Source organism: Aplidium turbinatum, chromosome 4 (genome assembly GCF_918807975.1).
Source record: "Aplidium turbinatum chromosome 4, kaAplTurb1.1, whole genome shotgun sequence".
Lineage (NCBI taxonomy): Eukaryota > Metazoa > Chordata > Ascidiacea > Aplousobranchia > Polyclinidae > Aplidium > Aplidium turbinatum.
In genome coordinates, this window is record NC_137475.1 from 25516382 (window position 1) to 25540544 (window position 24163).

A 24163-nucleotide genomic window follows, 5' to 3' on the forward strand; every position below is an offset into this window, starting at 1 on the left:
TTTTGAACACAACATTTTGAGTTCTATTAAATAGAGGTTCTATGATAGTCCATTTCAACAGTCACAGCTGGGCCATTCCGTGTCAATTCACACAGTCAAGAAAATCAACCTCTTCGATTTTCCTTAAAGTTTACACACCCTTTCGCTATCCTATATAATGAACAACTGCAAAAATTTGAGTGAAATTTATTGAGAAACACGAGAGTTATGAAGCATTTAGTTTGGGGGGGTCTGCCGAGGGGGCACATTTTTTTATTTTTGGCCATGTTTGAGGCCGTATTACTGCTAAACTAAATTAGGTAAGAACCCAAATTTTTTACATGTGATAATACTTCTGCCAAATATTGAAAAAACAACATCGCTCACATTGTCACTCTAAAAGGTCAAAGGTTATAGACATCCAAAGTTGACCGTTTCCAGCTCTCGGCTAAAATTTACCAAAACTTTAAAACCTTGCCAAGACCCTATTTTTGATTGGTTTTGGCTGAAATTTAGTAGAAATGTTGTTTATAGGATTCTCTATAAACAGATAAAATTTTAGTATAAAATATTAAAGGGGTTGGGAGGTATTTAATGTGAAACATGGGTCGAAATGAAAAAAAGAAAAAGTGGGGTCCTTTTAATACCCCGGTTACCCATGACCCCAGTGAGAATTTGCACTAAAATTTTTTTCACATATTCACTACAAGATATGACAAGTCTACCATGCAAAATTGATCCATGGTTCTCAATGTTTTCTTATAGAAACTATTCGTCAAAGTTTGGACAAAAACGCTAAAAATTAGAAATGAAAAATTCAAGGGGAGTAGGGGTGATCATTATTTCATCTTGCTATTGGCTATATAAAGTGTTCTTGATGACAGTAGCAATATTATGTGCTTGACAAATGACAATGTAGACCTATGAATAATTTTTGCAAGACGTTTTATGCATAAAGTTTAAGACATTATTATCTTTATATATGAGTTTTGGTTACACTGTCCGATATCGTTTTGTTCGATCTTTTGGTATTAAATTTTCTTTAATTGCATGAAGAAGAAGAAGAAGTATATAACATCAGAATGCCACGTTAATGCAAGCTGTAGTACCTGATAAGCTGACATACACAGACTATTCGGAAAATTGGTGTGTTCTATAATTCTAACAAAGAATGCATGATGAGTTTGTGCAATAATTGCTCTTGCAGAGAATGTTTGAAGAGCTATTTGATACATTCAGCAACGAATACGATCTTGATGATACTATAAGGGACAAGCAATGGGCTCATACTGATAGAACGACAATTAAACATTACAACTCCGAAGAGCTGAGTTGTAATGTACCTACAGCTTTGAAGACCCATCACTTCATTAGTAAATCACAATCAAGTTACTTGAAACAAAATTTAGCTGATGATGAAGTCGTAGTACTACTTGATTTTGCTGAGAACTACTCATTTATTGTCCAAGATGCCGTGCAAGGGTTCCATTGGGACAACACTCCGGCAACCCTTCACCCTTTTGTAATATACTACAAAAAAGATGGAGCTTTAACATTAAAAAGTTTGGTTGCAATATCAGATCACTTGGAACATTCAACAAGCACAGAGCATGCATTCATTAACCAAATAATTCCAATTATCAAATCACTTGGTAATGTGAAAAAAATACTTTATTTCAGCGATGGTGGAATTGATGATTTTGGAATTGATGGAATTGGAATTGATTTTGGAATTGATGCTGAGTGGCATTTCTTTGCTACATCTCATGGCAAAAGTCCATGTGATGGAGTTGGTAAAACCACCAAAAGATTAGCTGCACGTGCAGTCGTGCAAGTCTTCACGCAGCAACCAACAACCAAATTCTCACACCACAAGATCTTTTCCAATGGGAGCAAGATCACATTTCTGGGTTTGAATATATTTGGCTTTCTTAAATTGAAATTCAAGACCTCAACACAAAATTTGAATTGGAAAAGCGATATGCATTGTGTAAAACAATAACAGGCACGAGATCACATCATAGTTTTACTCCACAATCATTTCAGTCTTTGAAATGCGTCGACTGTCAAATGATATTTCACATACCCTTGTGGATGTGGCACGAGGTCAATCACAACTCCAAGAAGATGATGCAAGTATAGGCCAATGTGTAGCTTGCAGATATGATTCTGATTGGTACATTGGCATTATTAGTGAAAAAATCTATGAAAAGCAAGACTTCAATGTTCAGTTTATGATGCTTAACAAAAGCAACAAATGTTTAAACTGGCTCAGACATCAACAAACATGCTGGATTCCATTTCATGACATTATTTGTTCAATTGCTGTGCCGAGTATCCATGGTTCTTCTGGACAACAGTACAAACTGAGCAATGAAGATTATGACAAAATTTGCCATTTTGTCCACTGACAATGAGGACCACGTCCACATGGTACATTACAGTTGTCAAATGTATAACAATTGCTTTGTGAACAATTTTTATCTAAACACAATCAAAAATACACTTCAAATGTTTTCTAGTATATCATATATAGTTCAATATTGTTACATTTTTTTTTTTTTTTCATTTGTAACTTTTAACGTTTTTCTCCAAACTTTGACGCATACTTTCTGTAAGAAAACACTGAGAACCATGGATCAATTTTGCATGGTAGACTTGTCACATCTCAGTGAATTTGTGAACAAAGCTTTGGTTGCTGTGTATGTCAGCTTATCAGGTACTACAGCTTGCATTAACTTGGCATTCTGATATAATATACTTCTTCTTCATGCAATAAAATTTAATACCAAAAGATCGAACAAAACGATATCGGACAGTGTAACCAAAACACATATATAAAGATACTTATATCTTAAACTTTATGCATAAAACGTCTTGCAAAAATTAATCATAGGTCTACAATTGTCATTTGTCAAGCACATAATATTGCTACTGTCATCAAGAACATCTTATATAGCCAATAACAAGATGAAATAATGATCACTCCTACTCCCCTTGAATTTTTCATTTCTAATTTTTAGCGTTTTTGTCCAAACTTTGACGAATACTTTCTATAAGAAAACATTGAGAACCATGGATCAATTTTGCATGGTCGACTTGTCATATCTTAGTAAATATGTGAAAAAAATTTCAGTGCAAATTTTCACTGGGGTCATGGGTAACCGGGGTATTAAAAGGACCCCACTTTTTCTTTTTTTCATTTCGACCCATGTTTCACATTAAATACCTCTTAAACCCTTTAATATTTTATACTAAAATTTTTTCTGTTCATAGAGAATCCTGTAAACAACATTTCTACTAAATTTCAGCCAAAAACAATCAAAAATAGGGTCTTGGCAAGGTTTTAAAGTTTTGGTAAATTTTAGCCGAGAGCTGGAAACGGTCAACTTTGGATGTCTATAACCTTTGACCTTTTAGAGTGAAAATGTGAACGATGTTATTTTTTTCAATATTTGGCAGAAGTACTATCACATGTAAAAAATCTGGGTTCTTACCTAATTTAGTTTAGCAGAAATAGGGCCTCAAACATGGCCAAAAGTAAAAAAAGTGCCCCCTCGGCAGACTCCCCCAAACTAAATGCTTCATAACTCTCGTGTTTCTCAATAAATTTCACTCAAATTTCCCAGGTGTTCATCATATAGGATAGTGAAAGGGTGTGTAAACTTTAAGAAAAATCGAAGAGGTTGATTTTCTTGACTGTGTGAATTGACACGGAATGGCACCTGGAAAGCTGCGGTTGTCATCTTGCATTAAAGTGAAGCAATGCCACTTGCGAGTGAGCATGAAAAATTCAAAAGTCTTGTCACCAAAGTCATCTGCACTCTTTTGAGAGATGCAAAAGGCATGCACATCAAGCTGTGAACTGTGGTAAAATCGGTAACCATCGCAGTTGTAGTTGCATTAACGTACCTAATGAACCTACCAATAGCGGCAAAATAGCAATAAGCAAACAACTTTTTCTAACTGCTGCCACCTCTCAACTCCAGTCTCTAAATAAAGTAACATAAACAGTAGATGATTTAAATTTTTTAAATAATCTCTGGTTTAAGGATAATTGAAAACAAGGGCAAAAATTACTCATGCGCAGAGGTATCATTCCTTTTGTCCGAAACGAAAAGCAGCAGCAATGAGATTCCATGTGAAAAAAATATTTTTTAAGGCGTTTTAAAATTTTATTGCGGTCCTTTTTGTTTTGCCTCTCATGTAAACAAAGCCTAAAAACACGACTTGAAATAATCCATGCATCGCCTACCCACACTTCTATGTATTGTGTATGAATAATTAAATAGTTACACAGCCAATAGACTCACAACTTTCTGACACGATAATAATAATTTAAATATTATTACGGCTTTACAATTTAAGTTAATGAAGATGAGCCAATAATAGTTCAAAGTCTTTAGTCGGAACATTGGCGACACAGCTTTACACCAAACAAACTGAACCTTGTAAGACAGGTGTGGGCAACCTGCGGCCCGTGAGCCGAATCCGGCCAGCGTGCAGTTTTTGTGCGGCCGTTCCATGTATCCGGTCCATGACTGCATTGAAAATTGGTATTTTTTCCTGGTCGGCCAGATGAAATTTATGGTTTATATTTCTTATATGTACCAACATGTTTTCTAGGCTACGAAAACACTTTTTAAGCCAACCACTCATACAGATAGATCTACGGACGTAGCGGTTAGTTCTACAAACGTGTTATGTATATTATAAATCCATATTGTAAAATTATTGTGCGTGTATGTGTGTGCATTAGAAGTGTGTCATAGAGTTGTGCTGAGTGGGCAAAAGATCAGAAAAGATAACGTTTGTAGACTCTCAAAAACTTCGCAGCAACAGCCTTTATTCTTTGCAACGATTGGCACTGAAGGTGAAAGAAATATTCAAGCGAGTTACACAATGTCAATGGTGACAGTAGAATACATATGTGGATTGTGAAGGGAGAATTTATGAAGGTATGCTTGGATGGCAGTTGCAGAGATTGTTTGTCCAAAAATCAGATATTTTCAACCATCAGAATTTCCAAGGGCAGTTACAAGACGATTACAAAATATCTCTGTGAATGTGAGGGAACAAAGGACGCTGAAAGGACTCTCAAAGATGCTAAAAACACAATACGTACGAGAAGACGTTTCATATTGAAAAAATATGAGTTAAAAGACTTGAAGTAAAGTTTGTCTACCGTTGTGTTATTAAATGAGTATCATTGTGGCCTGCCTCCGCATCATCACTACTTCATTTGGTCTGCGCATGCAAAAAGGTTGCCCACCCCTGTTGTAAGGGGAAGAAATAAGTATAAAATAGCAGGGGGTGATTTCAAGTTACTCAGCCTGAACATACTTCGTAAAATCTTCGGAAAGTTTTATGAGTTTCTCTTCAAGACCACCTTTTCCAAGCTCTGTGCCCATTTTAAAAAATCCAATCTAAAGAGTAACATATGACAGTATATGATACTATGAATCACTGCGATGAGTCACAATGGAGTAATTGCTACATGAATCTGAAATGTTAAACAATTGAATCGGCAGCATTATAAGAAATGTTAAACAAAATGAGCAGCTGGACGTGAACGGGTCAATTATGCAAAATGATAAATTAGCTACACTCCATTATTTTAACTCATTTTAAGAAGACCAAACTAATCCATCACGACAGTCGTCGTGCTGCAAGTGTATCATCGACCAACCCGTCAGCGTAAATCATTCGGGTGGACTTACAAAACAGCATATTGTTTAAAACTTATTGTGAAACAATAACCTGGGATTGAAGAAAACTAATGATCGGCTTCAGTATCCCAACTTTCTTCTTTGCTTGCAAGTCGTTCAAGCAGCAGCAGTACAACATGGAGGTCTGAAACATGTCAGTTATTCTAAAATGTGTAGCAATAGTTTTAACAAAAAATGAATATCTCAACTTAAATGTAATAATCTTACTAGACGTTAAATCAGACAGAGAAATAAACAGAGTCTTATAAACAACCTTTTCTTTGAGCAAACTTTTCAAAAGGTTGCTCCATTTCGGTGTACGGTAAATGAAAGCACAGGCATAATTGCTATACAACAAGACAATAAATGCATATTTTTCTTATGAATTTCAATCAAAAAAGTTAAAAATCGCATCAAGTGTTGGTACAAAATAAGGTAAACTAACAAAGCACATGCGTGACGCACATTATGAAAGGCCTTTCTTGTGGCGTACAGTTGATCAGTGGCTTCTTGCCAGCCCTGGAAAAACAACAAATAGGTTTGCAGAAAAATATATATACATGGCGATTGGCAAAATAACATTTCTGAATAGTTCTGCATTTCTCTTTAATAAACTACAAATAAAGTGTAACCGGCCATGGGTGCAACATATGCCATCAGTGCCAGAGTAAGACTGAAAAGAGATTCGATGCACATTGCACAGCCCTGGCTTGGTCACGACAGTATAAGGAAAGATGAACCTGTTGGAACTTTAAATAAAAAACATTATCAAATATTTTGTTGTAAAACAAAAGTGCTTTGCCTAGTGATAATTTCTGGTTCGCACTCGTAATTTCGTAAACAAGTGTTCCCTTTAATTCGGCCATTTGGCTATAATATTATTGTGCAATGCAACGCTTGTTGAACGATAAACATACAGTACTTTGTATGCCTTCGATTTTTATATGAATAAAACAATAATATTACAACTTCAAGGAGTAACCGCCTGGATTGATCTTCGACGTTCTATTGACTGTAAACAAACCAGGATCCAGAAACCTACTCGTTCACTTTTATTTTTCTTAGAAATGCGAGCTAGCTTCAATGCAGCCTCCTCATGTGCCTTGTCGCTGTCCTGGAAGCTTGCCTTCAGACGCAGGTATTCAGTCATCTCTTTGTTCAAAAACCTTGGAAAAAGAAACAATTTGAACGGGAGTCTATGTCAGGTCGGTTATTCAATTGGAAAAATCCTTTACAAAACTCACAAACAATCATTCATGATTGATTTCTCAATTTCAACCTCTATGTGTTTTTACAGAACGCAAAAAATGTAAATTTCAAATTGCACAAGTGTAGGTACAAAGAACTTGCTTTAGCCTGACGCTGCGGGTTCGCTGTGGTGGTAGCGGTTTGTCGCTAGCTAGACATTTGCAGTGACAAGTAATAATAATGTTTTGGTTTTATTTATTGTCGCTCTACAACAGGAAAGGTCTTTTAGTGACGGGCTCATTGTTAATTTCATATCAGGTTTACATATGACGTTATCATATTATTACCCGACTTATTCTCACTGCGTTATGCAAGAAAGAACACAATCGGTACCGCTTTTAAAGTCTTCTATTTGATCTGAACTAGAATCGATCTCAGATCTATCAGCACTAGAGCCCCGAAGGAGAAACCTCTCGACCACTGAGCTAGTCGTGTGCAATGACGAGTGGTGCTGGAGTCAAAGTCTATTGTTTCATAAGGATCTTTTCTTTGGCTTGAGGCTGCTGTCGTGATAGCGGTATGTTTTCAGGAGAGATTACTGTAACTTGTCGAAGCAGTTGATTGATAGATTAGGTGTCGTAATTCCTCCCTCCCGGCACGGTTGTTGAATGTTGATTTTTGGTCCTTGTTTAGTTATGAGAACGACCACTTTGAAGCGTAACTGTACGACGTCGTTCTCTCTGGCAATGATTGTGGATACGAAGGCAACAGTGCCGCACCAACTTCGAATTCACAATCAATGCTAGAGATAAAGATAACAATATTTTATTTAAAAACGAGTTTTCATTGCAGAAACAAACTATGATGCCATGTCTGCCAAAACTCGATTTCTTTTCATTTTTTCACTAAATGGAGAGCATACACTCCAAGAGTTGAACATTGGTTGCTCAATCTTGCTATTTCTTTGATTCACAGTCACTCAGTCAGTTGCTTAACCGAATGAGCTACCTATCTAGGCGCACTTTTTCACTTCCTGGTGGACTTCATTTTTCCAAACATTTTTTACGCTTGTAATTGTATTTGTTGTGTATTATTGTGAAGCATAAACAAGTATGTGGCCATAGTCGCAACTCAAGTTTGCTAGACTATCAGACGACATATTGCCAAAAGTTGTAGCAGACAATCTCGTGACTCAACGTTAAATAGAAGAGCTAAAATTGCCAAAAATTTATCCAACTCACCATGTTTGCTACAAGACCTTGTCGAAGCCGACTGTTTGGACTTTAAACAAGGGTAGCTTGCACATTCGCGTAAACAGCACAAAATGTCTGTTTTCGGATAAAGTCGAAGCAAAATTTTATGTTGCAGCACTGTTACTGTGGTGAGTTATAAGTTCTTACTGTGAAGAATGATACTCCATGTTTTCGGACAGCTCTGAGTAGAGGACTGCATTGAAGCTAGAAATCTGAAAGTTCATAAAAAGTTTTTTTTTGATATTTCAAAAAGGCAGTCGCTAAACTAAGACAAACACATACTTTCACATAAGTTAGAACAATCTTATTCACCTCAACAAATGCATTTAATGAGCTACATGAGTGGTTCTCAACCAAGGTGACCTGCATAGGTGCCGACTCCTGGGGGGGGGGGGGGCGGAGGGGAGGCGCCCCCTCGTGAATTTAGCTCGGGGTGGCTGCCCCCCGCAAATTATTTTAAAAAAAAATCCTAAATCAAATGTTTGTAAGTTCAGATTTGCGTTAGTTTGACCTTCATTGCGAATCGATCTCAATTAAAAGTTCTACTTGTTGCAACAAGAGCGCTGCTCCTAAAATAACAAAAGAAACAGAAGTACGGTAGCTGATAAACGCCAGCATGGTGCCGTTGAAGCATAGTAACAATGATTGAAAAACGTTTTTCTTGATTTCTTCCGCTTTGTTTTTTCTTGGGAGTGTCAATAACGAGGTGCGGTTTGCTGTTTGCTCAGTTTAGTATCTACGCGTATTAAGCGCTAAAGTTCAAAGTGACCAGCATATAATTCGAAGTAGCCTACAGGCCTCGAAATTCGTTTTTGTTGACGGCGGACAAACGTGTCCGGTCTGAGCAGCTATCTTGGCGGACAAATTAAGTCTCACGGCGGACACACCAGCTTTAGCCGTCGATCGTCATGCTTAATCACTTTATCTTGATTATTCTTCGCCATTTCAGAACTACTGTATAACTACGGTTTTAGAAGGCTTTTTAAAAAATCAGTAGTCACTCTGAAAGGCTTTCATCAGACCAACGACTTGCGCTTGAAGAGTCAAAGCGCCGTGTAGCTGGTCAATACGTCACATAACTGATTAACTTCCACCGAACGAGGTCGTGTGGCTTGTTGCGTCACAATGCTCTGGGCAGGAGTCGGAAAATTTCTACACCAACGCTACTATTTTCTGCTGTGCAAAGTTTCACAGGCTTTTTTCTTTAAGTTTATTTTTGCGTGTCATGTAAGCAAAAGTGAATTTTCCTTGGTCTTTTCTTTCTTACTGTAATACCAAAACTTAACAAATTTTGTTGCATCTTGCTGTAATAGCCTACTCGTATAATCTTATTTAGTAACCAACCTTGCCTTATCATTATTACTCGGAGATCAAAGCCAGACATTGTGACGTAAAACGTGAACGAAATTGCGCGTGATTAGTGTACTGTAGAAGTACCTGTAGCCTACTCCAATCGATTCTTAGCAAAGAATTCACCTTTGTTACGCTGATTCAATGTCATCAATCGTTAAAGCAACGTAAAAATCGAAAGTTTTCCTCCTTGAATGGAAGCTAAGGCATGGACTTCTATATAGTAGAATCTGGACAGGACACGAAGCTGTAATTTTGAGCAACGCTGTACAAGATGAGGCCTGCATTGCTAAATGGCGTTTTCGTCACCTTCTATAAACAAAAGAGAAAAAAGCGAGTCGGCGAAAAACCTCGTGCAGATGTGTGTGCAATCAAATACGGCAATAACGCGTTGCAAAAATAAACAATTAAGTGCGCGTGTTTGCAACGCTTTTTTAAAGCCAGATTTTGAGAATCTGGCTGTTTTTCAACTCCCTAGGCTTATATTTTTTTAAATAAAAAAAAGCCAGAAAAGTTGGGCTATTTTTCATGTTTCATCAATTTTTTTGTCAAATTAATAAAAAGCCAACATAATTTTGGCGTTTTTTGGCTTAATTTTTTCTTTCCCGATTTAAATTCAGTCAGCGTCAATCGGAGCAGTAATTTCTACCTTATATTTGGTTGTAGTGTCCGACCGAATGTCGTTTTGAAGCCGAAACTAGAAAATTTTCTAGTTGTTTGTCTTTTCATTAACTATGTTTCTCCGTTGTCGCTGAAGTCAAAGTTTGGTGGGACACTATTTGGTTGTGCACTTTGTATATGTGTATGTTTAATGAATACTAATTGGCTTTTTCTTGGCTTTTTCAGGTACGGTATTTTCTTCTGGCTTTTTTTGTGGCTAGGTCTGGCTTTTTTTGGTGAAGTCAGGTTGGCAACCCTGTTGTACAGTTAGAATTAAAACAGCTAGATTAGTTACAATGACAGAACAAGTAACTGTAAGACTCAGTTGTTCGGTTTGAAGACAGTTAACCGTGAAAAAGCCTGCTTTTCAGCGCTTGATATTATTGAAATTTAATGCAACAAGCATAGACCGGAATGCAGCTGTAAGTAGGTTAACTTTGAAGTAACAACAGTCAACACTGAGCAGTTGAAGCAATGGAAATATTGCCAGCAGTCAGAGATGGGCAAGATCACCAGTATTGGTGATCTTGAAGATCAAGATCACTTTTTGTTTACTTGAAAAAAAATGAAGTTTTTGATCAATGATGTTGCAAAAAATAATTACTATAAGCAACCTGGGTAAAGGTATATAGTTGTTATTGCTAACTAGTCTTTTACTTTTAACTACTCGATCACTGGCCTAAGAATTGTAATAAGTTAGTGACTGTTGCTATTAGGCCTATCAATTGCTGATGTAGTTTGCGTAGAACCGCAACGTCACACCCAAGGCCGACGTTAATTACAGTAGTACGGTACTGAAAAAGTCGTAAAATTTGCAATTAGTTTTATACTTTTTATTTATAATAAATAAACTTTAAACTGCATCATTTTTTACCAAATTTTTGTCTGCTTCATGTGGGAGTTTTTATTCGTGTTACTAAGTAGTTTTAAGTTTCACTGCATTATGTCAATGTTTATTGCACTATTTACCCATCTGGCAACCTTGATACTGTTGTCTGCTTTTAAAAACGTTCAGAGGTTTGCGGTCAGACAAACCACTCCATACTCAGATCTTAAATAAGTCTTGGTCTTGTTGATTTGCTTTAAATCTTTAAATCGTCTTTTGTTGGACACATATTGTATTAACAGTGGCTTAATGTTAGCAGTTGCCACTAACTACTTTGTAGGCTACAGTATGAGTTCTAAAAAAAATGCCTCTATCTAGTAAGTAGCCTAAACTTCAATTTTAAAGTGATCTTGATCTTATTGTTTTTTAAGATCAAGATCACACAAAAAAAAGTGATCTTAGATCAAGATCACCAAAAAAAAGATGATCTTGAAGATCAAGATCACGCCCATCTCTGCCAGCAGTAAAGTAGCCTAGCTTGTTTAATCAACTTTTCGCATGGTTGCATTGATAAGTTTGGTCTAGTAGTGCAAAGACGTCCGTAAGAAATAATTTCTAATCCCTTTCTTTCCCAACTCAACAGCCTAAAATGCAAGGAAAAAGTGAACTGCCTCTTGGAGAAAACTTTCCCCTACATTTTAGGCTATTGCATTGGGCAGGAAAAGGATCAGGGAATAGAAATTATTGCTTACGGACGTCTCTGCACTAGACCCGATAAGTTTATCTATTAGAATTAGCCTATTGATTCACTCATAATCACAAGCTATGTTTGTGGTTGAAGAAACTTGGCTATTTGCATCAATGATCACCTTTATTATTTTTGCAGTCTTCTATTTTTGAGGTATATATCAACATTGCTATTTTTGTTCTTTTCTGTTTTGTTGTTTGATGCTTATAACCCCAATGGTCAACAAGTGCAGTGCAATTAACTGCAGGGCAGGTTACAAAGGAGAAAACAAGGATCCGAATGTTACTTTCCACTCGTTTCCTCTTGATAACAAACAGCTTCTTCAAGTTTGGTTAAAACGCATTGCTAAAAAAGATTTTCGTCCAACAAACTACTCCAGATTATGTTCGCTTCACTTTAAAGAAGAAGACTTCATCTTGTATTCGGCTGACCAAAACACAAAGCATAAACGAAAGAGAGCAGATGCAGTACTTTGCAAAAAACGACTGAGAACATGAGGACTGAGGACATGCTTGGAATATTTCCTGTAAAAAATCTCAAAGCAAATGTACAGAAACAATGCTTTGATAAAATCATGGGTATGCTCCATGAAGTTGGCTTTAACGTCATTGCCATTTCAGTAGACAATGCAGCTGCCAATCGGAAATTTTACGAAGACTTTCTTTGTGGTGGAGATTTGCAAGAGTGCATTGACAATAGGTTCACTGGTGGAAAACTTTTCCTACTTTTTGACCCTACCCATGTGATTAAGAATGTCTATAACAATTTTTTGTCACGGAAAATATTTAAAATGCCAAGCATGCTCCCACTTGTTCCTGACACCATTATTGCCCGCTTTTCTGATGTGGAAGCTGTGTACTCCAATGAGTGCCACAAACCTTTAAAACTGGCTCCCAAACTAATAGACACTGTGCTTAAGCCTAATTCTATTGAGAAAGTAAATGTCAAGCTTGCCATGTGGCTTTGCTGCATGAATCAACAATCAATGCTTTGAGAGCATATGGGTTTACTGAAACTGCCAAGGCACTACAGTTGTTTGCTAAATTGTGGTCAATTTTAAATGTTGGAACACCAAACATTGGCAAACATAAACGGGACATAACAAGACACCCAATCAGATCTACCGATGATTGGAAGTTGCAATTTCTCCTGAATTTTGAAAAATATGCCGGTTTTTGGAAAAACTCGATGGTAAGTGTTGATATACAATGAGTGAATAATTTGTGCTTAGCCTATGTTTCGACTACCGTTTCAAAATGGAAGCTTCATGTCCATAGCCAATCTTTGGAGCTATGGTACACTGCATGTTTTTTGCTGTGGTAACACATAAACTGTACATTGAAAATAATAAAGATTGAAAAAGTGTTAAACCTAAAAGAGAACTATGTTTAACTGTGTCTGAAATATTAAGCTTTATTAGTATTTGTTTATTGATCTTGTTAAGATCTCACTTGAATTATATCAAAGCTTTGATGTATATATGGTAAAGTCAATATGGGTTGGTAATGTATATGGGTTTTTAATGTATGTATGGGTTTGTAAATTTACTGTCAAAAGTGTATTTCCAATAAAAGTTGCTAATTTTTTTTTCATTACCGTAACTGATTCGTTGTTATATAGCCATGATAAGAAATGATTTCTTGACATTGTCAGTCATAAATACCAATTTTTTTTTGTTATTGTTGCAGTTACCTGGCTTGACGAAAGATACATTTTTGGCTCTCTGCCAATCTTACCGAGCAATGGTAGGACTAAGCAAATACTTGCTTAACAATTGCCAATTCAACTACGTCTTGCTCGGTAAAATACAATCCGACACCATTGAAGGAAGATTTGGCCATTTCCGGCAACTCAGTGGAGCGAACTATTTCATATCTATGAGACAGTTGTACGAAAGTGACAGAAAACTGCGTGCACTGTCACTTGTTAAATACTCGAAAGTATCACTTAAAGACATTGACAATGCTGCTAAGGCAGTAACGTCAGATCGAGCTGCACAAGAAGTGATTGCAAAAGCAGATTCGATTGCAGCTGATCTGCAGTTAACTATTTGCCCCGATGTAAACAATGCTTCTGTTATATTTTATGTATCGGGCTATTGCTGCCGTTCACTTGCGAAAGTGAACAAGTGTGAATCTTGTAAAGAGACAACAGTTGCTGATGTTAAAAGTGAAAATCATCCACACGCAGGAATTCCTGCAAACGCTCTCGATTTCTTTCAGGACATAAATCGTGGTGGGCTTTGGAAGCCAAACTTAGAAACCTTTAAGATTGGAACACTCTGCTGGCGTGTATTTGCTGAGGTTTCACAGCATGACGAGCTGCGAAAGCAGTTTTTAACTTGGTCTAACCAGCGCAATGTTTTCAAAGAAATTATAAACATTGTATTTTATGAAAATTGGGCTAATGAAGCTTGGTCAATTACTACCATGTGTGCCAAGGGCCATAACATTTTGGAAGGCATGGCTAGCCGGTTTTTCAATTGTATGGTCAAAAATTTTATGCGTGACTTACGTGAAGATGATGCCCACAAATCTTCTAGAAAAATTCGCAAGCTTACTAGTTGTTAAATTTTGAATAATTCTGTTTTAATTTGGCTTTGTTACTAGCGAAAACGCAGTAGCGATTTACGTGTTTTGGTTTAATTTCTATTCTCTGTACAGATCCGTTACCAAATCAGTCATTTCTCTTCTTGTTATTTCTTCACTTGGAATTTTTGTTTATTGCGTTACTCGCATGGTTACTCGCCATTTGCTTGCGTGTGCTTTTTAATTATTATTATTATTTTTTGCTGATGTAGGTATGTATCTTCATGGCCATGGTAGAATAAATAATTGAAAAGTGTTGTTTATAATATCATGATGATATTCTAACTAAAAAGGAGAATATTTCAGCTTAGTATAGTACAGTAGGTTAGTTTGGCACGGCTCAAGTTACGGTACGTAACTAGGATGAGATTCGAACTCTAGATTTCTGCATTAAATACAAAACTAGTCCGAAATTCATTTTAATTTAATCGTGTCAAGATCCTAGCGCAATTTTGTCATTTTGCGGTTTCGACATTATAGGCCTCATAGTGTACACAACTCATTAGTTGTGTCCTGTCTAGATTCTACTATTTAGAAGTCCATGGCTAAAGGATACAGTATTCACATTTTCTAGATGAGCGCTAGAATGCGCTGGAAAATATATTATAGCAACAATTGTTCATGCTATGCAATGACGATTTGTATCGCTAGTTCCTGTGTTATTTCTCAGCGGACAAATATGACCGATTTAGATGGTACTTCCCGCGGACATCACATGCTGTGACGGCGATGTCCGCCGCGAATTTCGAGGCCTGAGCCTACATTATAAAGCTTGGTGATATACAATGGCAGATAGACGCAAACAAACATCAATGCTGACAAACAAACATCAGCATTTTGAATGTAAGCAATCAGTCCACTAGAAAGTTTGCCTCACCGGCAATTTTCAAAACCCGGCGCCTATGGTGACCTGTACTCCTGTAGTGACAGGCAATGACATAATGCCAGCTTTTAAATGACCTTCGTACAATGTGTGTCGCCCAGTATCATCCTAATGAGTTGCGTTTATTCACCAATACCTAGCTTTGTTTTGTTTGTACAGCAGAATTCGCCTATAACGGCACCTCTAGGGGATTTGCAAAAACTGACGTTATAGCCGAATTGACGTTATAAACAAACTACCGCAAACTATTCCACAACTGTCTTTTGATTAAAGAAAGAGGTGTGTAATCCAGTCAGGTTTACTGTGTACAGGGTTGTCGGTATTTTACCCGACCCAAAAAAACCCGGGTGGTTTTTTTTTAAAAAACCCACTTAAAAAAACCTAAAAAAAACCCAAAGCATCATATTTGTCCAATTTTTATTAGAAAATCGAAAAAATGAGCGAAAACACAACAAGGCACTTAAAACAAACTTCAAATTGGGACTTAAAGATGTGATTTTGAAGTAAATTTCCAAGGATAAAGTGAAAACGCAGTGGATATTTCTGTACAGTACACAAAAATCAAGTAATGCCACTTTACAGTACACTAAAACTCATTATGCAAGAAGGCCTCATAGCTGAACAGCCCTAGTGTATTATTTTATTGAGTTATGCCAGCATGTACTGTGAGTGAGCAGTCTGAGCACTTCATTGATAAAAAGCAGTTTTGAGGTGAAATAAGCATGAATCTACCTTTTTTGCATGGTTTTTTTAAAAAACCCAAAAAAACCCGGGTTTTTTTTAAAAAAAAACGGGCGGGTTGGGCTTTTTTTAAAAAAAAACGGGTTTTTCTCAACCCTGACTGTGTACCACCAAACTGACAAAATACACGCAGAAAATACAGTGAACAAAGAAATTGTTTAAAAAAAAATAACCTACAGCGAAAGGTACAGGAAATTTGCGCAATACAGCTCGTTACATACAGCAGGGGTCCGCAAATACTGGGTCGCGACCCAAGTTTGGGTCGCGAGACCATTCACAGTGGGTCGCAAAACGGTTTAAAATTACTATAAATATAACTTGTATGGCAAAAATAAATACAATCATATAGTCTTTGATGTGCCGAGTTTCGTACAATTTGGTAGGCTACAAGAAAATTTATACTTTCGATTGTAGTACAGTAGTTAAGCTCACGGTTATATATATAGCCTGGAAGACAGCTTGAGCCAGGGCATGAAAACTCTCTCAGCTTATCTCCAGAACTGGCGACTGAAACTTAGCGAAAACAAAACTTTGGCGGCAGCTTTCCACCTATACAATCGGGAAGCTGATCGTGAGCTACATGTTCAGAACAATGGAAAACCTCTCACCTTCTGCCCCGAACCAGAATATCTTGGGGTGACACTAGACCAGTGATGAGCAACCTTTTTGTGACTGTGGACCATAAATTTTTTTTTGAAATCTCTGTGGACCATAGCCTTTTTTGTATATCACATTTATAATTGTTTATAACTATTTTTGCTTTTTTATGAACAGGAGGAGCCATTTTAAGAACAACTTAAAACCTAAAAAAAGCCAGGTAGCACACTGGTTAGCAACCTTACTCAGGCAATGCACACTGAATATACTTCAACGGCTGCTCTATTACTCAGTCAGTTAGTTTTACCAATATCGTTATGTTATCCGCTAACTGGTAACTATTCAGCACTTTCAGCTCATCTCAGTAGCGCGGAAAAAAAATAGCAAAACAGCTGATCGTGAACAAAGGCGAAACATAGGGATTACCCAAGAAATCGTAAACACATATTTATAATATTGTTCGGGGGCCAATGATATGTCAGAAGCACAGTGAATACGGAGTTAAATTGCTAATAACTTAGCATTGGTACAATACCATAACAATATGGAAATAACTTTACCCAAAGTGTGTGTGTCTTGAATTATTTTATCTGTGGACCACCGAAAATTCTCTGTGGACCACTTGTGGTCCACCTGGACCACGTTGCTCTTCACTGCACTAGACAGATCGTACACATACCGCCACCATTTGGTGTCACTGCGCAAGAAAATAACATCCCACGCTGCACTACTCAAGCGCCTGGCAGGCCACAGCTGGGGGGCGAGGGCTGACACTTTGCGTATAGCAGCCTTAGTCCTTGTTTACTCTTCAGCAGAGTACTGTGCACCTGTTTGGTGCTGCAATGCACACGTAACATCGGCACTGCCATAAACAGCGCCCTGCGCACAGTTACCGGATGCCTGCGTCCCACACCATTGGATAATTTTGCCATTCTCGCTGGCATCCAACCTTCTGAGCTTCGTCGCGAAGAAGCCACTCTGTTTCTTGGCCGACGGGCACTAAAGCTTAACCATCTTCTCCACCACAAGATCTCTGCTTCCCCAAACCAGCACTCCAGTCGAGTGAAGTCAAGACAACCATTCGTGCCAGCCACTCAACTTCTGATCAACGCAGCAGATGAACTTCATCTCTGCAGCTACTTAGGCAGACTATAAATGGAATTCTGAAAGGAAGTCAAGTACCACCGGACTTCATTCGTTCATCCCCAACGCCGACACATGCCCCATCGGCCTGACACTACAAAGACAAGCATGGGTGCGCCTCAACCGTCCTCGTACGGGCGTCGGGCTTTTCCGGTCAACCATGCGCCATTGGAGAATTGGCCTCTTCCTCCTCCTGTGAATGTGGTGCCGAGGAACTGCAGACCACATCATCAATAACTGTACCATCTTCAAGCCACCTAACGAGTGGAAGGTCTGCGTGTCATGGATGATGAAACTAAATACTGGCTGCTCTCTAGTAGCCTTCCAGTGTAGTCCGGGAACATCTTGAGTCTGGGCTGGTAAAAGGATAAAGTAGACCCTCGGCCGCAGAGGCTTGCACGACGACGAAGTGCACGGTTAATAGGTCCACCCGCTTATTAAGCCCAATTTGGTCCATTCCGGAATTACTGAAGGTATAGGAGTGGTAGAAAATTGTCTCCCGCAGCCAAAATTGTCCGGTCCCGATGTGGCCTTAATAAGTGGGGACGACCGTATTGGAATTGATATTAATTTGCAAAGTGTTTTGCGCAAAATTATATGCTTCCGAAACGTTTGGGTCGCGAAGACTTCGAACAATTGCTTTTTGGGTCGCACCAAAAAGTATTTGCGGACCCCTGACATACAGTAGGCCTAGTAGAGAAGTCTATTAGCAAAAAAGGCATTGATTTTGAGCTGTTTCGGTTTTGACACGGATTTGACACAGCTGTAGAGCTGCTTTTTATACGTGATAGTTTATCACGCGAGAAAAAAGTTAATTCAGTTAAAGTCCCTGCTGAGAACGACGTAGCAAAGTAAAGGGAAGACATTTTGCAAGCAGCAGCGCTAACTGGATTAAAAGACTGATCGTTCGTGGTGAAGGTGATGGCTTAAAGTGACGTTATAAACGAACAAAATACGTCTGGGGACCAATAAAGGGTGCTGTTACATGCGAATTGACGTTATAGGCGATGCTGTTGTAGCCGAACTACAATGTACGTAAAAGATAGGAAATTCTGCCGGGACCAAGCGAAATGTGACGTAATAGGCGAATTGACGTTATAAACGAAGCCGTTATAGGCGAATTCTACTGTATTCGTTTAATGTCTATGAGCTTCAGCAAAATAATTTATGCATTCAGTAGGTAACTAGTAGGCTACCGTACTTAATTAGTCTGGTACTGTTGAAATCAACGAGCAAATAAACGCACGTTCACTATTCTTCATCCTGCATCCTCAGATTAATTTCATACCATCTTTGGAGTGTTACTAGGCCAGTACACTGCTTGTTAGGTTGTAATCAAGTTGATAAGTAACAAATAGCTATGCCTGGGATAGCCTCCAGTTATGTTCATGTCATTAACAATATGACGTTTAGTCTATGGGCATTGGGCACTCGCAATTGCAAACAAAATAATTCTATTGTATGATATCTTAAAAACTAAAAACAATTCGAAAACAACAAGTGCAATTTCGAAATCAGGGGCCTCGAAATATACTAAACGACTCTCACATCCCATGTCTTAAAAAAATTGTTGACCAGTGTAATGAGTGCACAATCAAGGTAGTCTATTTTAAACATTACATACCGGTACATGAAAGATAAATGTTAAGTGGAAAAAACGTTTACCTCATCAAGACCCGTAGCTAATTGTTGGACGGCTGAACCAGGTAATCTCTCATCAGAACTTTCGCTTTCATCCTGTATTACAAATCATAATTGGGTAATTCCATGCCAAATGAACAAATTTTTTGGAAAAATTACACCACATGTCATAGATTTTATTGAAATTTGGCATTCTTGAAGATGTCAAAGAAATATGAAAAATGCAAAAAAAAATTTGAAAAACTTTAAACATTGGTGGAGTTATGGGCATTAGAAAAATCACCCTTTTTGCCTGTTCCGCTGCAGTGATTTTGGCCAATTTCTTGTCATATTTCTAATTTCTTAACCTACGATCATACATGGCTTAAAATTGCTAGACAGACATTTTTAGACCCAAGGAATCAAAAAATATAAATTAAAAAGTCACCAGAGAAATGCTTGATATGATTATAGAGGTTTCAATTTCATACATGCATTTTTCGGAGGCCAAACTTTAGGGGCCTATAAAAAAATGGGTATAAAAATTAAGAATTGAAATTCACATGTTTTATACTTATACCAATACTTTTTCATGTCAAATAAAAAATATGAATTAATTTTGATAACTACTATGATAAAAACTAAATTTTCTAACTTGCAAATTTTGCACTTTTTTACACTGACTGTTCAAGATTTTTGTCTGTGACATCACAATTTACATTATTGCTTGGTGATGATATCACAATTTACATATTGTTTGTCATGACAATTGTTATGTAGCTCATGAATGCATTGAATACTGGTAGTGATAACTTGTAGAGTTCGTTACTCTTTTAACTGTGATTTCAATTTTAGGTTGTCCTATTAGTAATGTATTATTCCTAACATGCTCGAGCTCGACAGATCTTGCAACAACGAAGAATACTTTTCCCACTGTTCAAGTGTTCTTGAAGCAGAGAGATGTCAATGTTCATAATAAACATGTTGTTCATCTGTTTCTGCAAGTCCACTAATGTCCACAAACCTAATGCCTCTAGCAAAGTGAATTTTATGGCACAATTCCTCCATTTTTTTCCAATGTTGCATTGCTGTGATGAATCCATAACAATTGTGTTATTGTAAAACTAATGTAGTACTAATAAGACAGTGCAGACAGTGACATATACTTAGACAGTGCAGACAGACCAATAACCAGTATTCAATTCATTCATGAGCTACATAACAATTGTCATGACAAACAATATGTCAATTGTGATGTGACTGATGTCATGACCAAGCAATAATGTAAATTGTGATGTCATAGACAAAAATCTTGAACAATGAGTGTAAAAAAGTACAAAATTTGCAAGTCAAAAAATCTAGCTTTTATCATAGTAGTTATCAAAATTAATTCATATTTCTTATTTGACATGAAAGAGTATTGGTATAAATATAAAACATGTGAATTTCAGTTCTTAATTTTGATATATATATATACTTATTTTTTTATAGGCCCCCAAAGTTTGTGAAAAAAATTTGAATGCAGTAATATTGACGACCTTTTAAAGTACATGTAGTTCAAACAGAAATAGAAAATGTTGGGTGGAAATTCCATGTTCATGACAAAGTCCAATTGATATTCATCTGTTGCAGATCGCAATTTCGGGTATTAAACCCTCTTCAGTACAACTTATTAGCTCATAGTATCAGTAAAATTTACAGCAGTTCACTTTAGAAAATTATTAAAAATGTTATGTGGTTGCTAAGGAACAAATTAGTCTGCGAGATTAGTCTGCGAGCAGTAATAATGACAATTTCTATGCAAATTATGAAGATTATTAGGTAATACAACCAACAGTTGCAACAATAAAAAGCACGGAAATATTAAACATTCAAGCGAAGTATTTAAATTCTAACAACAAACAAAGGGGTCAGTCAAGCTGACATACACCTAAGCCTGGGACCAGTCAAGCCGGCCTCCTGTAGAATGATCCATATGAAAGGATGCGAGATACTTCTAAAATAAACGAAAAAAAGAGAGAATTTCGACACTTTAAACCCTGATTAACGTAAAGTCAATAGAAGTTTACCCCAAAGTTTGGCCTCCGAAAAATACATGTAACAAATTGAAACCTTTATAATCATATCAAGAAGTTCTCTGTCAACTTTTTAATTTGCATTTTTGGATTCCTTGGGTCTTAAAATGTCTGTATTTTGTTTGATTATAGGTTAAGAAATTAGAAATATAATAAGAAATTGGACAAAATCACCGAAGCGGAACAGGCAAAAATGGAGATTTTTCTATTGACCATAACTCTACTAATATTTAAAATTTTCCAAAAATGTGTATTTGCGTTCTTCATATTTCTTTGACATCTACAAGTATGCCAAATTTCAATAAAATCTATGACATGTGGTGTAACCCATTTGCTCATTTGGCATGGAATGACCCAATTAGCAATTGTGAGTTTGTGAATAAACATGGTATCAACTAAATTGGGTCTGCTACTATTCGGTGAGTCCGATTCGAAGAGTTCCCTTTTCGGAGACAGCCTTTTTTGGAGAGTTCCCTATTCGGAGATTTTTGGAAATTTTTTTTGAAAATTTTTGGGTACCGTAGCCTAATTATCATTGCCGCTTTTACATCGCTTTAACGTCGCTAAACGTTGAAATCGTGCAGAAAAAATAGAAATAAAATGTTTGAACAATTAAATGAAAATTTGTCATGTCAGTTCGGTTGAATTGTTTTTATTTGTGACCATCATATCAAAAACAATACACGTCAACAACTCAACATAGCAAAGGTAGAAACGACAAAACGCAAACGTTAAAACGTGCTTGTGACCGAAGTAAGTTATTGAGTTGAAAGAAATTTGGCACGGCCGCAACACCTTCAGAAAAAATTAAGATATGAAAGGAAAATAAAAAAAAGAAGATGTTACAAAAAAAAATCATGCTTATGTCTATAAGTTAGTACTTTTGAATAGTTAAAATGATTACCGGTAGTTTGGATCAACAAATGTGTGGCCTACAGCTTGGATTGAAAGGAAATTATCGGGTATCGTAGCCTAGTTATCCCGACCAGCAAACTTTGTTCCAAGAACCCAGTTAGTCTAACAGTTCATTTTTACATTGTAGTAACAGATATCCAAATGCGTGGCCTATCGTTTTAACGTCGCTAAACGTTGAAATCGTGTATAAAAGAAAACTTTTGCTGACTAGGATACGTTGAAACTGGGAAACATTCACAGAAGCCCTTCGATTTGTTCCAAAAACCCAGTTAGCCTAACAGTTCATTTTTACGTTGTAGTAACAGATAACCAAATGCGTGGCCTATCGTTTTAACGTCGCTAAAAGTTAAAGTCGTGTATAAAAGAAAACTTTTGCTGACTAGGATACGTTGAAACTGGAAAACATTCACAGAAGCCCTTCGATTTGTTCCAAGAACCCAGTTAGCCTAACAGTTCATTTTTACATTGTAGTAACAACCAAATGTGTGGCCTATCGTTTTAACGTCGCTAAACGTTGAAATACCGTAGCCTAGTTATCCCAACCAGCAGAAATTGCCGTTTCTACATCGTTTTAACGTCGCTAAACGTTGAAATCGTGTAGAAAAGAGAACTTTTGCTGACTAGGATATTCCACAATATCGTTTCTTTTATAATATAGTTGAAATTATCGCTTATCGAAGCTTTAGATGAGTGGGGTTTAGACCTAACCACTGAGATCTTAAATCATATTTATGACACCGGAAACATCCTTGTGATATGGTATGTTCTATATTCATAACTTTACCAAAGAAAACTGGAGCAGCAGAATGCTCACTCCACAGAACAATTAGCCTTGTGAATCACCTAACAAACATCTTACTCCGAATCATGATGATGAGATTGAGACCCGCCACGGATTGAGACCAAAACTACAATCGGAAATTTCAACAGCACAGTTTTTATTTGTTCCAGACAATGGGACCACAAAAGCAATTTTTCCATTAAAAATGATAACAGAGAGATGTGTCCGATCTCCAGATCTTTTCAATGCTTACAGTGGGATGGTTTTGAGAGACATCGAACATATGAATGGAGTAAAGGTTGGGGGACAAAATGTAACAAACTTGAGATACGCTGATAAATGATGATACAGTCTTGATAGCAGAATCTGCAAACGATCTACAGGACTTATTAAATTGTGCTGTCAATAACAGTACACCAATAAGTTTGCATGCAGAAGGCGACGCAGGATACATGTCAATTTTATCTGAGCAAACATTAATAGTTCAAAAATAAATTTCATTCGCTTTTTGGTCTTAAGATCTCAATGGTTAGGTCTAAACCTCACTCATCTAAAGCTTCGATAATTTCAACCATAAAAGAAACGATATTGTGGAATATCCTAGGCAGCTAAAGTTTTCTTTTCTACACTATTTTAACGTTTAGCGACGTTAAAACGATGTAGAAACAACAATTTCTGCTGGTGCCACAGGCGCCCCTCAAAAATTAAAATTGCATCCAATACACCTGAACTTTTTTTTATATGTGACACTTGGTAAAAAAAGCATATGTGAAAAATTTCAATAAGTTTTGATAAAATTTGGACGTGCAGATTAAGTTTAAAGTTTTTAAAGGTAAATTTTCACAATTTCAATACTAAAATCCTCTCTAAATCATCAAAACTCAGACATTTCTTCTCAGTTACGGAGTATTTGAACTTCTAATACTTTCTGGTGAACTTACTCACTAATTTACAATCGTACAGACCATGTGTCAATTGTATATGTTCAACAATTTATGAAAAATGCCTAAAAATATGAGGTTTCATGCATTAGACAATTCTTCCCGTTTGCTGGCAAGCAGATCAATTTCCTCGTGCGATTTTGATGTATGAAAACAACCCGATGCGC

At 37.0% G+C, this 24163-nt stretch overlaps 1 protein-coding gene across 2 annotated transcripts in view; it reads right to left on the bottom strand.

The window, feature by feature from the left end:
- LOC145768519 (DCC-interacting protein 13-alpha-like) overlaps positions 1 to 24163 on the bottom strand; it is a 70469-nt gene that overhangs the window by 20389 nt on the left and 25917 nt on the right. The window contains exons 4-9 of one of the 2 annotated variants that reach the window (XM_082580028.1): positions 19330 to 19401; positions 8276 to 8340; positions 6730 to 6853; positions 6153 to 6206; positions 5740 to 5832; positions 5323 to 5405 (exon numbers count right to left, since the gene is read on the bottom strand). In XM_082580028.1, the coding sequence (XP_082436154.1) occupies positions 5323 to 5405; positions 5740 to 5832; positions 6153 to 6206; positions 6730 to 6853; positions 8276 to 8340; positions 19330 to 19401 (491 nt within the window). Of the gene's footprint in view, positions 1 to 5322; positions 5406 to 5739; positions 5833 to 6152; positions 6207 to 6729; positions 6854 to 8116; positions 8230 to 8275; positions 8341 to 19329; positions 19402 to 24163 lie in introns of those variants that run through there. The other variant, XM_082580029.1, reaches the window with a different exon arrangement.